Raw genomic sequence first — 20,263 nt, 5'->3', positions numbered from 1 at the left:
TTTGGGTAAAAAGTGAGGGAAAGAGAGGGGGTTTTGTGGTGAAACCAGTGGGAAGAAACCATGCACTAAGTCTTCTTTAGCCTTTGACCAGGTAGCAAGACAAACCCTCTCTGTCTCTCCCATTTTCATCACAGCTCATGCTGGTGAGGTCAACCTTACTGTAGGTTGATCAACTTCATGCGTGACATGTTTGGCCTGCCCTTAGTCTCTCTTGCTCCACAACACTGTAAACAGGCACTGCCAAGACTGCCCGGTCTCTGGTGTAGGTGAAATTCTCCACTGCCATCAAGTAGCAGTGTGCTCATTTCTAATGAATTTCAGGCTTTTGGGTGCCCTTCAGGAGAGCAAAGAGGCACTGAAGAATGAAGAAGTATTTGGGCAGACACTGGAGAAAAACACCATCATGAAATGAATAATGCTACAGACAAAAATAGATAAGTGAAACGAAAGAAAAGTGAAGAGGAAAATGAAAGCAAGATGTATTGAACAGGGAGAAGGAAAATACTCAAAGGGAAAACACGTTGCAAAAATGAAGAAACATGACATATATATATGGGGGAAGGGGGTAATATGTTTCTTCATATGTATATTCATATATATATATATGAACAAATAGAAGAAAAAATCATGGATGGGATAGGAAATATGATGGAAATTGTGAGGTATGAGTCAGGAGATAGAGCCCCTTCTAGTCATGATCACACAAATGAGAGCTGTGGTTTACAGCAAGGTCTTTTAAATCTTCCATGGAAATTGACCTGTGAGTCTTCATTCCACAGGTTATCTGCACCAAAGATTTTAACGCATAATGAGTCCTTGTGTTCCTCTGGTACCACTTTAACATTACCAACAATCTGCAGCATTTTTTGGGCCTAACTAAGGGCCAAAGAACTGGAACATGTGAGAGTTGTTCTTACACCTTCCATTTGTGTTTTAAAGCTCAAAGAGCCTGGCCTAATTACAGGTCTTGTCAGATTAATTTTTTTCCCTCTGTAGTGTCACCAGTAGTCCTCCTGAAACTTAAGGGATGTGCTTTGCAGCTTTGTGTTTTAGAGGTTTTACTAAAATTAGATCTAGCAAAGAAGAGATTTTCTGTTGTAGATTAAATAAATGTATGTTTTCAAAATTAGTGGATGTAGTGTGCAGAAGCTAAACTGAAAATAATTGGAAAAAAGCCTGTTCCTGTTCTTTAAAGAAAGCGGTCTGAATGCTGAGAAGCCACACACAATAGGGTTAAGTTCCATTATGTGGCCTGTGAAACTATTTTGTATTGTCATCTTCCTACCATCTGCAAACAATATCTGCCCATCATGATCCTATATGTTATATAAGGATGGCCTGAGGATTTTAAGGAGGGACCACAAAGCAAAAGCCTGCTTTAAAACAACTGCATGCTGGACTGACTTTTATGTTTAATAAATAAATAAATAAAAATTAATTTGTCCATGAACTATGGAGCCACTTTTTGTTCTGTGCTGCTCTAAAGAAGCAAAAAGCCCTACAAATCTAATGCAACCAGTACAAATGGAATGAAATTCTATCCCTGCTAAAGACAGTGAGAACTCCACTGTTGACTTTTAAAAGGTTCAATAATTTTCCCACTAGCCTCAGTTCATTCTGAGTTGTCATGAGTCCATCTTTCTCAATACAGAGTTAACCCCTGGGCATTTCAATGGTGCTTTATCCTATTAAAATAAACACATATGACTGTCTAGGTCACTGAACCTCACTGTCAGCAGTCAGATGCCATCAGCCATTATACTTTGTCTAGAAGGATGCACAGAATGTCTCCACACTGTATAAATTACAGTAATTTTCAAACCTACTGCAAATCAAATGTTTTTTGGGGAAAGAGCAGGAGAGATGAAGAGCATGAAATGCTGTATCAAGCTCATGGACTGCTTAATAACAATCTAGATAACAAGATAGAAAATGTGCATTTTAATCTTATGTTTCACAGGGAAGAAACAGGCCAGGCAAGAGTATGGCCTTACTTATGCAGGTGACTGTTGCTGATACAGGTTTGCAACAGTCTACAATTACTTGCAGCCATAAACATAAAGCAGTTGCATTCAGTTTTTACAGAAATTATAGTAGAGCCTTCTCTGCACTGCTTTGCAAATCACAGCCAGCCAGCTGGCACTAAGAGAAAGAGGCTATGCTCTAGTTCTTTGCCCCCCACAGCACACTGAATCATTTCTCCCAATTAAGGGAAAGTTTATTTTAAAAAGACTGGGGATCCCTTTAGATCTTTCGAGAAAGTTGGCTGCACCACACTTACTTTGTACCTCCTTGAAATATTTTAAAAAACAACAACAACAAACAAACAAAAAATCTTCCATTTTTCTTAATGTCATGTTATATTTAAAAGGATTCCCAAAGGTGGTTTACATTTCAGCTGTGTGTGGTTGCAGGGGCACAGGTACCACAATATTTTTGCACTAAAACCAGGGGAAATCAGTGAAAATTGTGGGTATCTTATTACAGACACATGCAAGGGAGAACATCAGGGCACTGTTCAGCATAGGCTTCAGGTGCACTCTGTGGCTTCTGACTGTTCAGAGCTGAGTGGGGAATAGTAGTTCTCAGTAGCAGACACATTAAACCTAGACCTGGTAACTTAAAACATGAAGATGAGTAAAGCTGAGGTATTTATAATGAGGTAAGAGCTCTACATGCAATATGCTTGGCAAGAGGGGCTGTTCTGTGTTCTGCTGCAACCTGCTAGAGAGAGAGAAAGGAGTTGATGGGCAGCACAGTAAAAGGGAAAAACGTCTGTCTGCTTAAATGTCTGTCCTGCAGAAATTATGTGGTGATAGCTCCATATTAATATTGATTATTCTCTAAAAATAAACTGGGATGTTATTTGAGCTTTTCCAAAACATAACATGCAGAAACTACGAGAAGCATTAGGACAGAGCAGTGAAGGGGAGAGAGAGAAAGATCAACCCACCGGCCACGTTTGGAGCTACAGTCGCTCAGATTATTCAGTAACTCTTCTTAGAGCAAGACCTCTGTTTTGTCTAGCGGAAAGTAACAAGCATCCATCTCTGAAGAGCAACAGATTGACCTTTTTGATGATTAGGGTTTTTCAGCACTCGAACAAAACTGTGAGCGGGACATAACCAGCTGGAGGATAAGGAATGAATCAGGACTATTACTCAGCACTCCCAAACAAAAGTAGTTTCCCTCAATTTTTCCAGCTTCCTCAAGTTTCTTTGGATTTGCTGCTCACATATGGCAAAGTATTGATCTTTCTGGAGTGCCCTGAGAGTATAACGCGTTTCCCCAGTTTTAGGCATTAAGGTTTGGCCTCCCGTCATAGAAACTTGCAACAGTAATTTGTAAAATCTGGATGTGATTCTCCTTGATGGCTAGCAGCACTGGAGAAAACGATTAAATATGTATTAAATATTATATTAAATATTAAATATATGTATTAAATCTGAGTGACATGCAGAACTCGAACGGGAACCTGACTTGGGCTGGGGTTCCCAAATCGAAAGGTGCATATTTCACGGGGGCCGCTAGATGTCAGTAACGTAACTCTCACAACTGCAGCTCCTTGGAGCTCCTGGAGGAGATGCCGGGCGCTTCACAGCCTTTCGGAAATCAAAATGTTTCACTGAAACTTCTCGCTTACCTTACAGCTCGCCTGAAGGTCCTCATCCTCATCACCCAGAAGGCGTGCAAGTGTAACCTGAACTTTCACACTTCAGGGTTTGTGCAAATTGGCCTGGAGTGCTGTTGCAGGAGCACTGGATGTTTTCTGTTCAGCGGGACAGCCACATGGGGCTGGCTCTGCTCCCTGTTTGCAGCTGGTATATATCACTGAAAGCCATCTGAAAAATAATTAAACACTTTCCTGAAGTTACTTTGCCATGAAAGCAATTAAGGTAGTTGCAGAAAAGGTATCACACAACCATATTCTCCAGCCTGACAAATTTAAGAACTGGTGAGAGCACAATCTCTGTGCTAGGATTTGACCAAGTCATGAATTTCTTCATGCCAGCATGTCCTTGAGAATTGTATTATGGAGCAAGAGGGGTGGGGGAGGAAAGAATTCTGCAGAAGTTCAGTCTCGGTTTCTCCTGGGCTGGTGAACTTGTCAGAGCAGGAAGGAAGATCAGCTCCTGAAATGATAAGTGGTCTGCAGGGAATACCGCCCAGATGATGACTTCAATTTTGCATATTTTAATTGCTAGCTCTTCTTCCAAGGAGACAAGTTTTCCTGGCCTGCTGATATTGTCTGATGTTAGTGATGTGCAATCCATGTGATAAAGACTTTAATACACAGTCAACATTTTTCAAAACTGATTTTTTTATTAGAATATTTCCCGTTTGAAATTTTTCAATTTCCAGCACCACAAAATATTTTTCTTCCTAAGAAGAGTTCCTCGAAATACTGTTACTCATTTGAGGAGTTTCTTTGTTTGTGTTAGCAGTTATGCTTTATAGACACTTTGTTTCAGTGGGTCAATTTAAAACATGGGGTCATGATCACAGGTTGACATGATGTGCTACAGCAAATAAATTACTGAAGAGGAAGAAAAGACAAATAAGGTTAAAACACTCGGGAAAAAATATATATATGTGTGCATGCTATGAAGATGAAGAAGACAAGAGCAAAGATAAGAGTATTAAACAATGATAAAAGGAAACATTATCTAGTAGCCAAGCCATGAGGCTGTAAGTCAGAAGTCTCATGCTTTTCGAGCTGTTTTCTCACAAGTCCAGGCTATGGAACTTCAGACAAAGTCTCTTAAAACTTTGCCTGAAGAGCTGTCACTTTTGCCAAGGGACCCGTACCAAAACATGCATTTATAAGATGATAGATGATAACAGTGTTGACTCACATTTGTTTCTTGTACTTTTAAAACATGCTTGAAACACAGCTGGGGGCTTACCATCGTAGCAAAACGCAATTGTTTTTTAATGGTGTTACAATAGAAATAGGTCAGAGCTGAGTCATTTGGCACTGGATCACGTAAAGGCTAGACATGTCACTAATTTCACCCATTTAAAATGTCAGTTCTGAGGCACTACAGAAAAACAAGGTTATGCCACAGTACTAAAGGAAGATAAAAGGGGAATGAAATAGACCCAGTGCGGTACTAAACATTTAATTTATTGTGTGGTTTTAAAATGCTAGAAAATGGAAGAATTATGCTTTAGTCTTTATTTATTTATTTATTTATTTATTGGGTGGGGGGTTAAGACACAAATTGGTTTCAAAGTTAGGTCAGATGTCTGGGCAACCCAGAAAAATTTCTCCAATAACTGATTTTTAGATAAAATTTATTTCTTTCTGTTGTGAAATCCTAAAGCAAATACACTCAGCTCTCTGACCAACTAATATTTTGGTTAATTAGATCATCTGTAAACCATAAAACTTCAGCTTTCTGAGGTGAAAAGGATGATCTGTGGTTGCTTCTTCTGTAACTTTGTCCATTTTACCAGCAGTTAGGTCATTGCTCATTGCTTATTATAAATCATCCTCAGCCAAATGATTAAAATAGTAATGTTAAATACTATTTTCTCAGTCCTTTTGTGTTATTATAATTTCTTGGGTGTTTGTGTTCACCCTTAGGTGACTTCTCCACTTCTTTCCTTGCATTTGGAAACCATAAAATACACATTACCTGTTATCCTACCCTATATCAATAACAGAGACACGATTTGACCAAATTTTTATGGTTAATTTCCCAAAATGACAGCAATTTAAAATCCTAACTATTTCTGGCTAGTAGGACCTTTCCTGGGGAGAATATCTTATTTCTGTGTTAATAAAACCATCTTCTATGTAGTGTTGTTGCAGTTTGCCAAAATGTATGTGTATTTTTTCATGATTTTTCTTTTTCAAAAACAGGAGGTAAGGAAGGAATGACAAAACAAACTTCTATTTTTCTAAGACTTCTTTTCTTTTGCTTTGCCCATCCATACTAGGAAAAGTGAAAGTCAGAATGGCAAATCCTAGCAACAAAAGAAAGAATCCCTTTACTCACACAGGGAGCAATGCATAGGCAACAAGAATGTCAACTACAAAATGAAGATGCATCTTCCCACAAATGCTGTCAATTGGCCCAGAAAGAATACCACTAGGCAACAGAGCTGATTTATTTTATCTAGATCAGATGTCAGTTTTAAGTCTGCAAACACCACTGTGATACAGGGTGTGGGTGAGATGTTGGTAGGTAGGTGGATGGCAATGTTCAGTTTAGTTTTGCTCTTCTCTCTGCCCCTCTTCCCAGTTCCTCTTCTCTGCTATTTCTCAAGAATGATGGTGGCTGTGGAGCAAAAGTGGTTTCCATCCAACAAATCAATCTGCAACAGTCTTAATATGAAATTCATCCAAGATTCTGGATCCCAAAATTTTATTCCACCAATCTCCCATCTAGATCCCAGGCACTGAAGTGATTTGGGTAAATAGGGCCTGAAGAAGATCACAATCTCTCTCATTTTTCAGAAAATGTAGGGAGGCTTTGGACTGCATGAAAAGAAAGCAAGGACAGCAGTTTGAGGAAGGTGATTCTCTCCCTCTTCTCTGCTCTTATGAACACCCACCTGGAGTACTGCATCCAGCTCTGGGACCCCCAGCACAAGAAGAACATGGACATGTTGGAGTGAGTCCAGAGGAAGGCCGTGAGGATGATCAAAGGGCTGGAGCACCTCTCCTGTGAAGACAGGAGGGTTGGAGTTGTTCATCCTGAAGAAGGCTCCAGAGAGACCTTATAATGGTCTTCTGGTGCCTAAAGGGGACCTATATGAAAGATGGAGAGGGACTCTGTAGCAGGAAGTGTAGTATAGGACAAGGGGTAGGAGTTTTAAACTAAAAGAGGGTAGATTTAGATTAAATATTTGGGAGGAAATTCTTCACTCAGAGGGTGGTGAGGCACTGGAAGAGGTTGCGCAGAGAAGTTGTAGATGCCCCATCCCTGGAAGTGTTCAAGGCCAGGCTGAATGGGTCTTTGAGCAATCTGGTCTAGTGGAAGGTGTCCCTGCCCATGGCAGGGGGGTTGGAACTGGATGATCTTTAGGGTCTCTTCCAACCCAAACTATTCTACGAGTTGTACCACACAAGGCCAGCTTGGCCCCAGTTGTTGTGGAAGTCTACAAACGTGCCTATATCACCCACTGTTATGCCTTGTGAACTGCTGGTCTGGAACAGTTGCTTTGAAACCAGTCCTCTCTCTGCTGATGATCACTGAGGAAACATGATTTGGCTTCCAAGACTTTCAACCAAAACTTGTACCAAAGCATAGTTTACCCACTACTGATACTATGAGCAAAGTCCTGTTGTTGAATAGTGTTCTTATTTTAGTTGATAGAACGAGTCTGAACATCAGCAAATACTGCGTCTTTTGAAACCTAGTAAACTCTAGTCAAGCCTCCTAGAATCATGAGATTACGTGAAAATCAGTGTTTAAGATGAAAGCCACCTGATTATAATTGTAAAGTAAGAATATGTGCCTTGAGACCTTAGAAGATGTTTCAGACTGTTTATGTCTTCAATTTAATTGTTAAGGCGATTTGTTAAGAAGAAATATTCTACATCCGCAGCATTTTAAGGACTGGTTGGCACAGCCCACATCTCCACTAGATGATGTACCTGCTGCCTGTAAAGCAGCCGTTCTCCCCAAACACACTTTCTTCTGCCAAACACAGGTTGAACCTGCATCTATCCCCACAGTCCCTGCCAAACATTAAGGTGATGAATGCGCTGGGGCTTCCAATGCGTTCCAAGAGGTGGAAAAAGCTCATGGCTGAGGCACGAAACTGTGCCTCGCTGGCACTTCTCCTTGCGGTGGGTTGCAATGGAGGCACAGAAGTTTTTAAGGAAAGAAAGTTTGTATAGGAAGTGTGTTTTTTTTTTTTGTTGGGGGGGGGGGTTGTTTATTGATTGATTGAAGGGGTGTGTTATATTTATTGATTGATTGACAGATTTAGTGAAACGAGCCGAAGGCTTCCCTCAGGAGCCACCTTCCCGTACCGCGAATCTCAGCGGGGCGAGCCGATAACGGCCGCCAACCACCGCCGGTGCCAGGAGGAGGAGGAGGAGGAGCAATGGCGGCTGCCGCCCCGTGACGTCACCGCCGGGCGCCGCAGTGCGGGCCCCGGTAGCCGGCGTCGTGGTCGTGGTCCGTCATGGTTCGCTTCGGGCTGACCGTCGTCCGGCAGTGAGTACCGCCGCGCCGCCTCCTCCTCTTCTCCCTTCAGGGAAACAAAGCCTTCGTCTCCGCCGCCAGCCCTTCTCCGTGCGGGAGCTCCGTCAGCCCCACGGCCCTCACCTGCAGCCGGGGGGGGGGGGCGGGTGCGGTGACGGTGCCCCCCCGAGCCCCGCCGGGGACTGTGCGGCGCTGCCGGGGCTGTGCTGGGCCCGGAGGTGCTGCTAGCGCCGGCTGGGCATGGCAGGCTGGCGGAGTGGGCTTTGCTTAAGGCAGGCTGTGTCAGGGTGGTTCAGTATCGACCGAGTACGGTGTTACACGTAAATTTAGTAAGGGCTATTTATGAGCTCTTAGGTCTTGTGACCGTCCTCCTGCCAGAAGTTCTCTGGTGGAGTGAAAAGTTCGTTTAAGAAGGGTAGGCTAACATTTCTGCTGTGAAATGTTAAAGAACTGGCATTTGTGGCTTCTTCAAAATCACTAAGGCAAGCTTCTCTTTCAGGCTATCGTGGATATTGACAGAGACCAGTGGTTAACGGGACTAAGCAGCTCCAGCTCCCTCCAAATGAAAGTCAACTTAATTTAAGTTAGCAGTTAGCAAGCTAGCTCCAGCTCCCTCCAACTGACAGTAGTTAGCTGTTTAACTTTATGAAAACCAAACTTTCTTTTCATCTTCAGCATAATATGGCTTAATACTTGATTAGTGCAATTGGAGCAACAATTTCCTTTTTCTAATTTTCCTCTTAAAAAGAGTTATTTTTCCCTTCCGGACCTATACCCCATGGCTCAGTGCTCTAATTGCAGCCTTACTTTCACATAATTTAGAAAGCACGAAAGCCTGAAACAGTTTGTTAAACTTGAGATCTTCAGGTGGGACTGTAGGAGGTACTTCAGAAAGATACAAGTCATTCATCAGGAAATGGGTTGGTGTTAACTTAGGCTGTGCTTGTGTACGCTGTGCTAAATTAGTGGTACTTGGAAATCTGCAGATGCTGCTGTTCCCCACCCCCAAGCTGATGACCAGCAGGATGGACTCCATCCACCCTGATGCATTTTCCTCAGGAGGCTGAAAACAGCTGTCAGGGTGTGGATAGAGTCTGAGGAATTAAATTGTTGCCCTGGGCACAGGGATGTTTAAAGTGTGCTGTAAAATAGTGTTCTCTCTTAAAATGCTTGCTTTCTGTGATTGGTTATCTATTTGGGGCTCATCTTAAGGACTTCTGCCCAGCGGTGTTGATAGCTATTTAAAAAGTAAGCAGCACGTTTGGCCCTCAGTACTGCAAAAACTTAACCATGTGACATTTCAGTCAGGTGAGGCGTCTCAACAAAGCATGCTTAAATTTATTCATGTTAAGTTTTTCCTACGGAATATATCGTCACATGGTTTTAGTTGTTCTTCTCTTGCAATATCCCCAGTTACGGTTTTCAAGATTAAATATTCTAATTTTGAAAGCAGGTTATGTTCATTCTAGTAGTTCTTCTACAGCTCTGGCATCTTATGCTGTGCTTCTTCAAGGTGTGCAGGCTGCTCTGCCATCAACTTTGATAATTGCTTGAATTGGCTTCCCTCTAAAGCACAGGGGTTCAGCTGAGTGGTAAATGCCTCTCTTAAGAGGATTACAGAGTCCTCCTACTTCTCTCTCTCCAATATGACACTGTAATAGATAAATTATGCTGCATTTATGATGAATTTAAGAGATTGTTTTCCTTCTCTTTGTTCCAGGTAGGTTTGTCTTAGTAAATATTGATGGTGTGATTGAGGCTGATTACTTGAAAATTGTTTTGTTCTAGGGTAAAATCTTCAAACACATCTGTTTTTGAAAGGAGGCTGTGCTGTACTGTGCTGTATGTCGCTTTTGATATTCAGACTCTTCTTCTCCCTTTTGTTTATAATATAATAATGTTATTGAACTTTGACTAAATTATTGAGTCACTTTTTTGTCTAATGTCTTTCAGTGGAGAAACAAGATACAACAAAGACAAGATACTGCAAGGTTAGTGTCAGTTATTCTACTAGCTTCTTGGAGATTGAGAACTGCTCTTCCCTACAATACGAAAAATCGCATGATCAACTGCTAAATATTATTACAGAATAAAATTGAATACCTTAGGCTATTAAAATATTTTTATTTGTAGATGGGAATATTAGCTTGATAACTGTAGAAGACTACAAAGATTCCAAGTCAGTCTCTGCAGAATGCCACCGAATAGTGGTACTTTTCTGGTATTGACAAGAGTGTTACATTTCCTTTTGCCAAACAAGAAAAAAAAAGTTACCTGTAATTGAATGAAGTGATAGCAGCACCTGTTAAGGATGCCAGAATGTCACAGACTACTGTCTTAAGTCTCAGTAGTTACTATCAAGCCTGAGGAAAGGGCTTATGGGACTTGCATGAGTAGCGAGAGCAGCAGCTCTGATGAAGCAGCTAGGTGCACTTTCATGCAACGACTGGAGTTAGTAAGGAACCACAGAGGCAGGAATAAGGGTCATGTTGTAAAGGATGTTGTTGCCTTGAGGTGGTAATCTGTCACCTGCAAGGAAAAAATAAAAGTGAAGATTGCTTAAATGTGCTTGAATTGTTCAGTCCCAGCTCTTTCTATGACGACAGTTTTTAGAAAAAGCATTTAATTAGTGCTGGCTGACTCAAAGACCCAGAACTGAAAACCATGAGCTGTTTGGATGCCTGTTGTAGGAAAACTGAGGCTTACAGCTACAAAGAACCTTGGAGGCTTTTACTCTGAGTAAATATATTTTATTCAGTGCTATGTGCTGTGAAGAAGTATTGTGCTTCTGGATTTTCCTACCTCTATTTTGACATTACAACTTAAAGTAGGCGATACAAGCGTGGACACAACAATTTCTTACAGGTTGGTCCCTCTGCCACAGTTCTGGGTGTATGAGTCAGCCAGCACAAAGGAGCACACCTTTGTCATTAACGATGGGTCACCAAAGTGCTTGTTCTCGCAGCACTGTCCTAGTGCTCTGTGGCCAGGTAGCTTCACAGACTATTCTACCTGAAAACCATTTTTGTAAGGGTTACTTTTCAGCTAGATTTGTTAAATCAACACACTTGCTATGCAGCTGTATGAGTGTTAGTGTCAGTATGCAAGGTGGAGCAGGGGAGAGGAAGAGGCCACAACAGACTGTGTTTACATCAACTCTAAAATTCTTGTGAAACTGTGTCTTTGGCAAAGAGTGTGTGCAGCTTTCCACATTACACAGAATCCCATCTTGTTGCATCATTTCTTCAGGGCATTGTCGATATTAGGGAATGGGGAGGAACCGCCATTTCATATTTGTTAGGACTTGCCTCTCCTGATGTGCGTGTTTTTCCACGTGTGTATTTTAGTATCAACAGCTGTATCTCAATTGTATTGTCTGTTATTTCTTATTTACAATGGACAAATATTTTCAGTTTTAATTTCACTTGAGACTGACTCCTCTAGCAAGGAGCCTATCAGAGCCTAGTCTAAAAAGGACAAGTGATTTGAAATGACTACTCATGTTTAGAAAGTGTAGGCCTCTGTCTTATGTTTAAAAGTTTTTTTAAAAAAAAATTCTTATGCAAATACCTTAATTTCAATATAATCAGTAAATGATCCTTCTGCCTTTCTAGTGTGTGCTCCCTTTCTTTATACCGTGTGACTAAGTTTAAGAAAGACCAGAGGAATAGTCCTTTTACAAATGGTTGACTCTGCTGAAGGAGACGCATTTTATAATGACTGAGCAGATTCTCTCTGCCATGTTTGCTAAGCTGATAAATGATTTTAAATTTACTTGTCTTAATGTTGATGGGTTTGTGTTTTGTAGGTCAAGGAGTAGATGAGCCGCTCTCTGCAACTGGTTTCAAACAAGCAGATGCTGCTGGTTTATTTCTCAGTAATGTAAAATTTACTCATGTCTTTTCAAGTGACCTCCTTCGAGCAAAGCAGGCAAGTGCTTCTTGAGGCTACTGAATGTAAATATTAGCTTCAGATTTTGGTGTTTATTTGTTATTGGTGATACAAAAATAATACAGTGAAGGAAGGCCAAAGGCTATTTTAATAGATTTAAAACTGAAGTTTGAGTTGTGTAGAATTCCAGAAGGCCTCTGTGAATAAGGGAACTTCAGTGCAAACAGCGCATTGATGAAGGCCAGCTTGCAAAATGACATGTAGTGTTTTTCTTATGGATTTTCCATTATTTTGTGTGTACATACTCTTGTTAAAAGTGATGGGGATTCAGAGGTAACAGAGACCAAAGTTGTTTTTTTTCTTTGAAGAAACAAAGCAAATTGCTGTTTGCATTGTAACTACTTGTGTTTTTTTGAGAAAGGCAGACCAATAAAGGCAAGATCAAGTCTTGCTGTAAAGTCAGTACAAGAACCATTAAATGTACAGAGCTGTTGGATTTTGGCAGGAATGTAATACCATACCTCTCACCTTATGCACTATTTTTAATAGATTATTTAAAGATATAAAATAGATTATTTAAAGAGGAAACAATGTTAGTAACTGAGTGGGTTTACGTGTGGCTTTGTATACAAGATTACAAAATGTTCAAAAAAGTTAGGGAAACAGAACTTTTATATGTAAAGGTGTCGAGCTGCTAGCTGTTCTAGGAAGGTCACACCTCCTATGGGAGTCCTATCCTTAATTCTGTTTCCTGTTACTGATTCTGTGATTTCAGGAGACATAAGGCTTCACATGATTGAAACTAAGAAATCTATGATAGCCCTAGTTTCTTGCTTTTTCCTCAGTTGTACTGCTACAAAAATCTTTGAAGCCTTGTAAACCAGATCAACAAAATCTAGGTTAAAATTTCTTCATTTTAACACAGATCATCTTGCTCATCTGTTTTTGCAGCACATAAACTTGTGAGACCAGTGACTCATAGGCTTGTAGCAGCATAACTTAGGCAGAAAACAAACTAGAGAGGTAGGGAGGAGTGCAATAATTAAATATTTATAAAATGCATAATAATGGCATCTTTTATTAGAGAAAGCCTTTTCCATGAGAAGCGTTCGCGCACTTCTAAAGTAGAAAGCAGACCTGAATTTGTCCTTTGCATAAGAGCAACATGTTTTGCCATTCTTTTGAAAAGCTATGCAGACTTTGCGGAAGCTTTTCCAAAGACGTGAAGAGAGCTTCAATTTCTATTCGCTTATAACTCCCTTTTTTGGCAGCTGCAGATCTATGAAGGGTGCCCTTTACTACACTGTCACTTCATTGCTCAAGTATGAGAGGAATGTACAAGTTCCTTTGAAAAAGGGGTGGGGGTGGGGGAACACTCAAGCCTGAGCAGGGTAGGAGAAATTGGGGATGTATGCAAAGAGAATTGTACTAGCTGGGCAGGGATTTTGAGCACTAAAAGAGATGCACAGTGAACAGGTATAGGGCAGGCAGAGAGAGAGGGAGAGGCTTTGCAGAGGAGCATGTTTGACAGAGTTAGCCTAGTAGGGAGGGGTCGAAGACTAGCTCCAGAAATTAGCAGTGTGGAAGAGAGCAGACAGACCTGGAATGTGAAAATATGAAACTCAAGACATCCAGACATTATTAAAAGCAAACTGAGCCCTTTGGGTTTTCTCTCTCTCTTTTTGGCCATGCTGTCAAAAAGCAGGTGAGTATAATCTGTTTTTTTTAAGTGTATAATCCAGTGTGCGTCTCTTTCCTGCGCATCAAGACTGACACTTCTGTATATTGCCAGCAAACTCCCTCCTTCCTCTTAAGTGCTTCAAGAGTATTTGATTTCTGAGGTGTATTAAGTAGCCATTTGCCAGAAAGTGATTTCATTCAATAGATGTTATATTGTTGGCAGTTGGAGTAACTGATCAGTTTTTAGGAATGGGCTGCTTGCAAGCATGACCCACATACTACAAGTATGTGTTGGCATGATTGCTTTGTGAATGGCAGTATACTCAAGAGGAGATGTGGCTTTTATCCCAATAAATCGTGCCGCTGATGTGCGTCTAGCTGCCCACCTTTCATGGGTGCTAAGTGTCTCCAGTTGTTATGGACTTTAAATTGGGAAAGAACTTCCAGAAGATTGCAACATTTCTGCCTTTTATGGCATGACACAGGCCATATATGCAATTCTGACAGACGCTATTAGCTGGAAAACTTTTAATCTTGTGTACTTGGGTTTTTGGGTACTATTAATGCGATTCACTTAGACTGTGGTTTTGTAAGATGGTTTAGGTGTTGATGTGACTGTATATTCACTTTTTAGACTGCTGCCACAATTATAGGAAAAAATAAGTTTTGCAAAGATTTGGAAATCAAGTATGATGCAAGACTTCGAGAGAGAGTAAGTGCCAAAAGAGTTTGTTTTAATATTGAACAATTTGAAAATGCAACTTAATGCTGATCTTGACTTATTAAATAGTAGATTTAACAGTGGAGAGCACTATATGATGTGTACTTAATTATTAAGAACTGATTTTTTTTTTTTTTACATCGGGTACTATAAATAGTTTGCCTGACTGCAGAATTCTGAAGCAAAGCCAAAATCTAGTGGTAGTGCTGTAACTGTGGTGTTCTGGTGATTTCAGTATTGAATGACTTGCATGTGGAGGGAACTACCTTAAATGTAATAAAAAGCTTAGCTATACATTCTAGACCCATATATAAAATGTTAGAGGTGTTCCTTTTGCCTCCCTTCTCTAGCCTGATGGCACAACCTGATGTTTTTTTAATGTTTATACCTTTTCATTTGCATGAAGACTATTGGAAAACTTTCTGCTGGTCTTGGAACCATCTGCTATACTGATTAGCCCCTTTACCTAATTACAGGCATAATAGTACCTCCTGTCTGTTTTTAACTATGTCTTGATCAGAATAAACTTAAATGCTGGCTGTTTCTGCTAGTATGAGTCACCCTTCAGATGCTACACTGACTGTGTCAGCTGAATTTTAAATACTGAAATGCTACAAAAGCAAAAATTGGGACTGCATATTGCCTGCAGGCAAGTAAGTGTTTAAAGAGCAGAACTTGATTGTAGCATTTCCCATTTTGATCTCTGACAGAAACTTTGGTTCACCCCCTGAAATCAGCAAGTGATATGCCTCTCAGTCTTCTTTAATTGCTTAACCACCGGGTGTTTTCGAAAATATCATGGGTTGTGATACAGTTTTACAAAGAATAATCTTAATTTTGTTACTTTTTTTTCCCTTTCATGGTGTTTGTATTGATGTACGGAAATGCCAATATGGTTTCTGCAAGCCACAAATTGTAAGGCACTGCTCTGGATAACTGAAATTAAGTTTGAATAGCATGAGAAGAAACTTAAGCTTAAAGGAACAAATGTCATTGATCCTATTAAGAAAGCTTTATTATCTTGTGCCTTGCTTTCATGGGAGAAGTCTGGAAAAATCTTTTAAGATTAGGATTTACGTTTTAGTAGTTTCAGAGCTTTTATTTCTTCACATCTTAATGTTATTAAATTGCAAGTTTCCCTTTAGAGAAGGGAACTGAGAGTAGACTTGTTTCAGTACACTTAAATTCCTAAGACTGTAATAAATTATTATGGCTGCAAATTCCATGTCCACAGCATAGAAGTCAAAGTGTCAGTAATAAGCACATATTTGTTTTACAGTTGTCAGTGTCTGGATCTATGGAACATGGGTAACTGAGAGTTTGGCAGTACAGCACAAGTCCTTGATTTCTCAGAATACTCATAACTGTACTGTTTTCACTGTCTTCAGTCCTTCTAAGAAAGGACCAAAGCTTTCTGCCTGAATGTGTTTTTCATCTGTTAGTGGTAGTGAGGTATTAATCTTTAGTGGGAGAAGTATTAATCTGTTTTGCCACTGTTAAGAGATGTACTTTGGAAATTTTTTCAAAGTAAAAAATGGTAGTAGACATCCACATGTATATCCTTTAAAATATATTAGAGATGATAAATATTAATTTATAATGTGACTACTAGTGGTCCAGAATGACTAGTTGGTATATACGGGTTCTTTTTTGCTGTTTCTCATATGGGCCTTGCATTTGGAGGTCTCAGGAATAAGTGTGTCATTGAAGATCATTAATTGCATGTTCTGAGTCCATTAGTATATGTTCTTAAGATCATTTTCTCCTTCCTTGTTTTCTAAAAACTCTGTCCACAGCAGTAATGTGTGCCCTGAAAAAATAAAAATAAAAAACTTTGTTTTTTAAAATGGTTTAATTCTGTCTTGTGACAGTTACAGAATTCTGTAGATAAAAATATATTTTGCTTGTGAAAAATAATTCCTTGTAGTATTTTTGCAAGTGAAAAGTAAATGGAGTTTATCCTCCTGTGAACAGCTATGTACAGGGGTATTTGCAGTGCAACCTCAGTTATGAAGACACATGAATTTTGTATACTGAGTGTCAAGAATATAAGAAAAGAATCTCTAGTCAAAGATCAGGCTGAAAGTAGTGTTTTGAATGCTAGCCCTTTAAATGAGATGCTACTCTTAATGTATTTCTCTACCCAATGTATATATACTTCTAACCTAAATAGCAGATATAAAGATACCTTTTCCCCCAATGTTGGGATTAAATGTAAAAAGTAGTTAAACCCGCACATTACACTTAAGAATCTAGAAAACAAAGCTGGTGGGAGATGTTTGCGTTGGAAGTGATAGTGAAGACGTTACCTTGCTAAACCTAGTCTTTGTAACTTGCCTCTTACAGAAATATGGTGTTGCAGAAGGAAGGCCTTTGACTGACCTCAAGGCTATGGCAAAGGCTGCTGGAGAACAATGTCCTGCATTCACACCTTCTGGAGGAGAAACGCTAGATGAAGTATGGTATTTATGTATTTGTGGCCTGGTTTCTAGGCTATTTCATTAGTGCAGATACAGCTATTGCTTACTTAGGAACATCTTACTGAAAGTTTAGTCTAACCAAAGGACTTTTTCCAACCATTTTTCCAAGCTAAAAACACCACTTGACCTAATGGTTGTCCATTAGGGAGTCTCTTTAGAAGTAAAATATTCATTCTGAGATTGACTCTTCATTAAGCTCTCATATGCAGAAGGATGGTGGCAGTTGCTCTCAACCTTGGCTTTGAAGGGCAGAGCAGCTTTCACAGCGTTCACTAACTTACCTGTGCTTTCAGAGTCTTGTCTGTGATAAATGTTTGTATTTTATCTGAAGTAGTTGTATCTGTGTTTCCTGAAAGCTAAAATCTCTTGCATTCTTCACAATTTACTCTTCTGACCTTTATTTTCTTTTTAGGTAAGAGAACGTGCAAAGGATTTTTTTGAATTTCTATGTCAGCTAGCTGTTGAAGTGGAACAGAAAGAGCGAGAGATGCATGGTGCAGCAAGCAGAAGCTCAGGAACATCTGAAGAACAGTCAGTTTTCCCTTGGACAAATCACTGCAGTCAGCCAGGACTTAGCTCTGATAACGGTGGAGCTTCTAAAATATTAGATGCCAATATCTTAGTGGTGAGTCATGGAGCCTACATGAGGAACTGGATTGGTTATTTTGTTTCAGATCTCAAGTGTACTTTACCAGCAAACTTAACAAAGTCTCAGTTGTCTTCTGTCAGTCCCAATACAGGAGTTAGTCACTTCATTATAAATCTTCAGAATGGAAGTAGGTTAGAACCTGAAATCAGGTGTGTGTGTCTTAATCAAGACTCTCACTTGGTGGATGTGGGAGCTGAATGTGTAGCTCAGAAAGTGTTTTAAGAGTTTTTATAGGGGGGAGTGGTTTTCAGTCACCATTAAACGAAGCTTGGGAAAGGTATTTATATTGACTGGAGTTATTGGCACTAAACTGCAAGATTGAAGACACGCAACTGCCTACCATCTTAAAATAACATTCAGTTTGCATGCTCCTAGTACATCTATAAGTTGGTGCTGGAGAAACAACACATGTTCTTTATGGACAGTAACATCCAGTCACTTGCATGCCTACTCCTACAGTGAATATTTTTAAAAACTGTTTTTTGTTAGTCTGTAAATACTTTAGTTATCTTCAGGTAAAGCAGTTGGGGCAGGGGAGAGTAACGGTACCTAAAAAAAATGAACTATACTGTATTCTTGTTTTATTACAAAATGCTATATTGTAGTATTAACACTTGTTATTTTGAAGTAATTTTTTTGAATGCAATAGTATAACTTAAAAAGGGGTATTGCCTAGTGGAAAAGGTTGGTACAGAGTCAGATGACGTGTTCCTGGTTCTGATACTAAATAACTGTGAGACTCTGGGCAAACCTCTTCTCCATTTTCCCAACAGGGATGATGATATACCTACCTCGCAGGAGTGTTTTGTAAGAAAATGTTAGTGTGGTTGAGACCTCTGTTGCAGAGCACTGTACACAAACATAAAGTACTTATTTTTAACTGTAAGCAGAATGAGGAACCTCATGCGCACATAGTTGAAACGATGGCCTCTATTCCAAAAAACAACCTTATTAATATGGTAAACTGTACCTGACTGGAATCCTGTTGTCCGTTGCAGTCATACACTTAATGGATGAATATTTTTGCCTAGAATTAGGCAAGTTTGATTGCTTGATTGTTGATGACTGATTGCATATAGCTGATGTTAGTGCTGCATACCTTCCCCACTGGGGTGTTTGTAGCGTTACTGTGGAAGCTTATCTGATTTGTGTTATTTATAATCTACACATACCTTTTCTTCATTTGCGTATTTAAGCCTGTAAAAATGAATTAAAGGCTCCTGAACAGAACTCCATTTTTTTGTATTTACTTTGAAATAAAAGTTCTTGTTAATAATACTCTGTGAAGCCTTGCTCAGATAATATAGCTTCTGTTTTTTCTGAAAAACTCCAGGCTACTTTTTTAATAATGAAATAGAGCACTTGTTTACTCATGAAGAGCTGATGGATTAGTGCTAACCTAACTCTTCACAAGAAAAAAACACTGTTAAAATGGTAGGGATACACTTAAACTACTTGCAACTGTATGAAATTAACTGTTTGACTGAAGTTTTAATTTTGTGTATTTTTTTTTAATGTGCTGTCGTGTACTTTAACCAATTTGGCTCCTTTGTCTTGAAGCAGACACTTGAATTTTAAGGAGCAAAGAGAGGTTGCCATTGTATACTTAGTATGTATACTAAAATGCTGTCGTGCTGAAAACCAACAACAGAACTGTTTAATCTGACTCTCATGACTACTTTGCTTCTTACATTCCTGTGACTGTGGTTCAATAGGTAAGTGGTCTTGATTCCTATGTGAACACTGAATAGGGGTCTGCTTCTGTTCTATGTTGTTTGTCCAATGCTAATACTACTAAAATGTGGAGGATAAAGTGTGAAGTGTTCTGCCTTGTGATAATCAGAGTTAGTGTTGTATGGCAGAGTTCTCCAAAAACCTCGAAACGAACCTAGGGCTTTTACTTACAGTAGGATTTGTTTATCTAGTAAATGATGATGAAACCAGCTAGCTGCTGCTGTGTCTGACAGCTAAACCACAGAGAGGAGAAGCAGTGTGCCTGATATGTGAAAATGGGTACTAGTAACACTTGTCAGCCAGGATTAGCCTTTTGTCCTGTAAGGCATTACATAATAAGAAGAACTGGACTCTTAAAGTTGGGTTGGTAAACTTAAATCAGAGGTGCATATTGAACTTCTGCATTGGTAAACCTTGTTGCTGATTGATCAACTGCTTTCTTTTATTTATAGGTAGAGAGGAAAACCTCTTCCTTATGGCTCTTATTTTCCAATTTGAGGCAGTTCATAAGTGTACAAGTATATCTGGGCACAGTTTTATGAGTAAGGTTGTTCCAGCAAAAAAGAAATCTTCATAATATATGATCCTGGAAAACTTAAGGTTTCTCAATAACACAAAAAAAAGCTTTAGTCAAAATGACTTTTATATAAGTAGTCTTTGTTCAAAACAAAGGTGTTCTTAAGTGTTTGGTTTCAGTGTTATTCAGAAGTAAAATTTTTTTGAATTCAGATTGTCACAGTAAAATGTTTAGAAAATAAATATTTTTTTTTCCCAGAAAGCCAGCCAACTGGAAAAACACTTGGTTACCTAGCCATTATTGAGATTATACATGAATACCACCTGAATGGTAAACTTGTATTTGTGAAATTATAAAGGGCCTGTTTCCAAAAAAAAAAAAAAATACAGATATGCCAGTGGTAGCTTGAGGAACTGCTCAAGACTC

At 39.5% G+C, this 20,263-nt stretch overlaps 1 protein-coding gene across 2 annotated transcripts; it reads left to right on the top strand.

The window, feature by feature from the left end:
- Nucleotides 1-7,948: 7,948 nt before the first annotated feature.
- On the top strand, nucleotides 7,949-18,864 carry TIGAR (TP53 induced glycolysis regulatory phosphatase). 2 transcript variants are annotated; one of them, XM_083845828.1, is made up of 6 exons: nucleotides 7,953-8,177; nucleotides 10,119-10,156; nucleotides 11,974-12,095; nucleotides 14,371-14,448; nucleotides 16,804-16,914; nucleotides 17,350-18,864. In XM_083845828.1, the coding sequence occupies exons 1-6, from the start codon at nucleotides 8,146-8,148 to the stop codon at nucleotides 17,806-17,808; spliced, it is 840 nt and encodes a 279-aa protein (XP_083701954.1). In that variant the 5' UTR covers nucleotides 7,953-8,145; the 3' UTR covers nucleotides 17,809-18,864. The 2 variants fall into 2 exon arrangements, with proteins under 2 accessions (XP_083701955.1, XP_083701954.1); XM_083845829.1 differs by lacking the exon at nucleotides 14,371-14,448 and having other exon boundaries at nucleotides 7,949-8,177.
- The last annotated feature ends 1,399 nt before the right edge of the window (nucleotides 18,865-20,263 follow it).

This window comes from Anser anser (assembly GCF_964211835.1).
Source record: "Anser anser genome assembly, chromosome: 1".
NCBI lineage: Eukaryota > Metazoa > Chordata > Aves > Anseriformes > Anatidae > Anser > Anser anser.
This window is presented reverse-complemented; position numbering and strand designations above follow the sequence as displayed.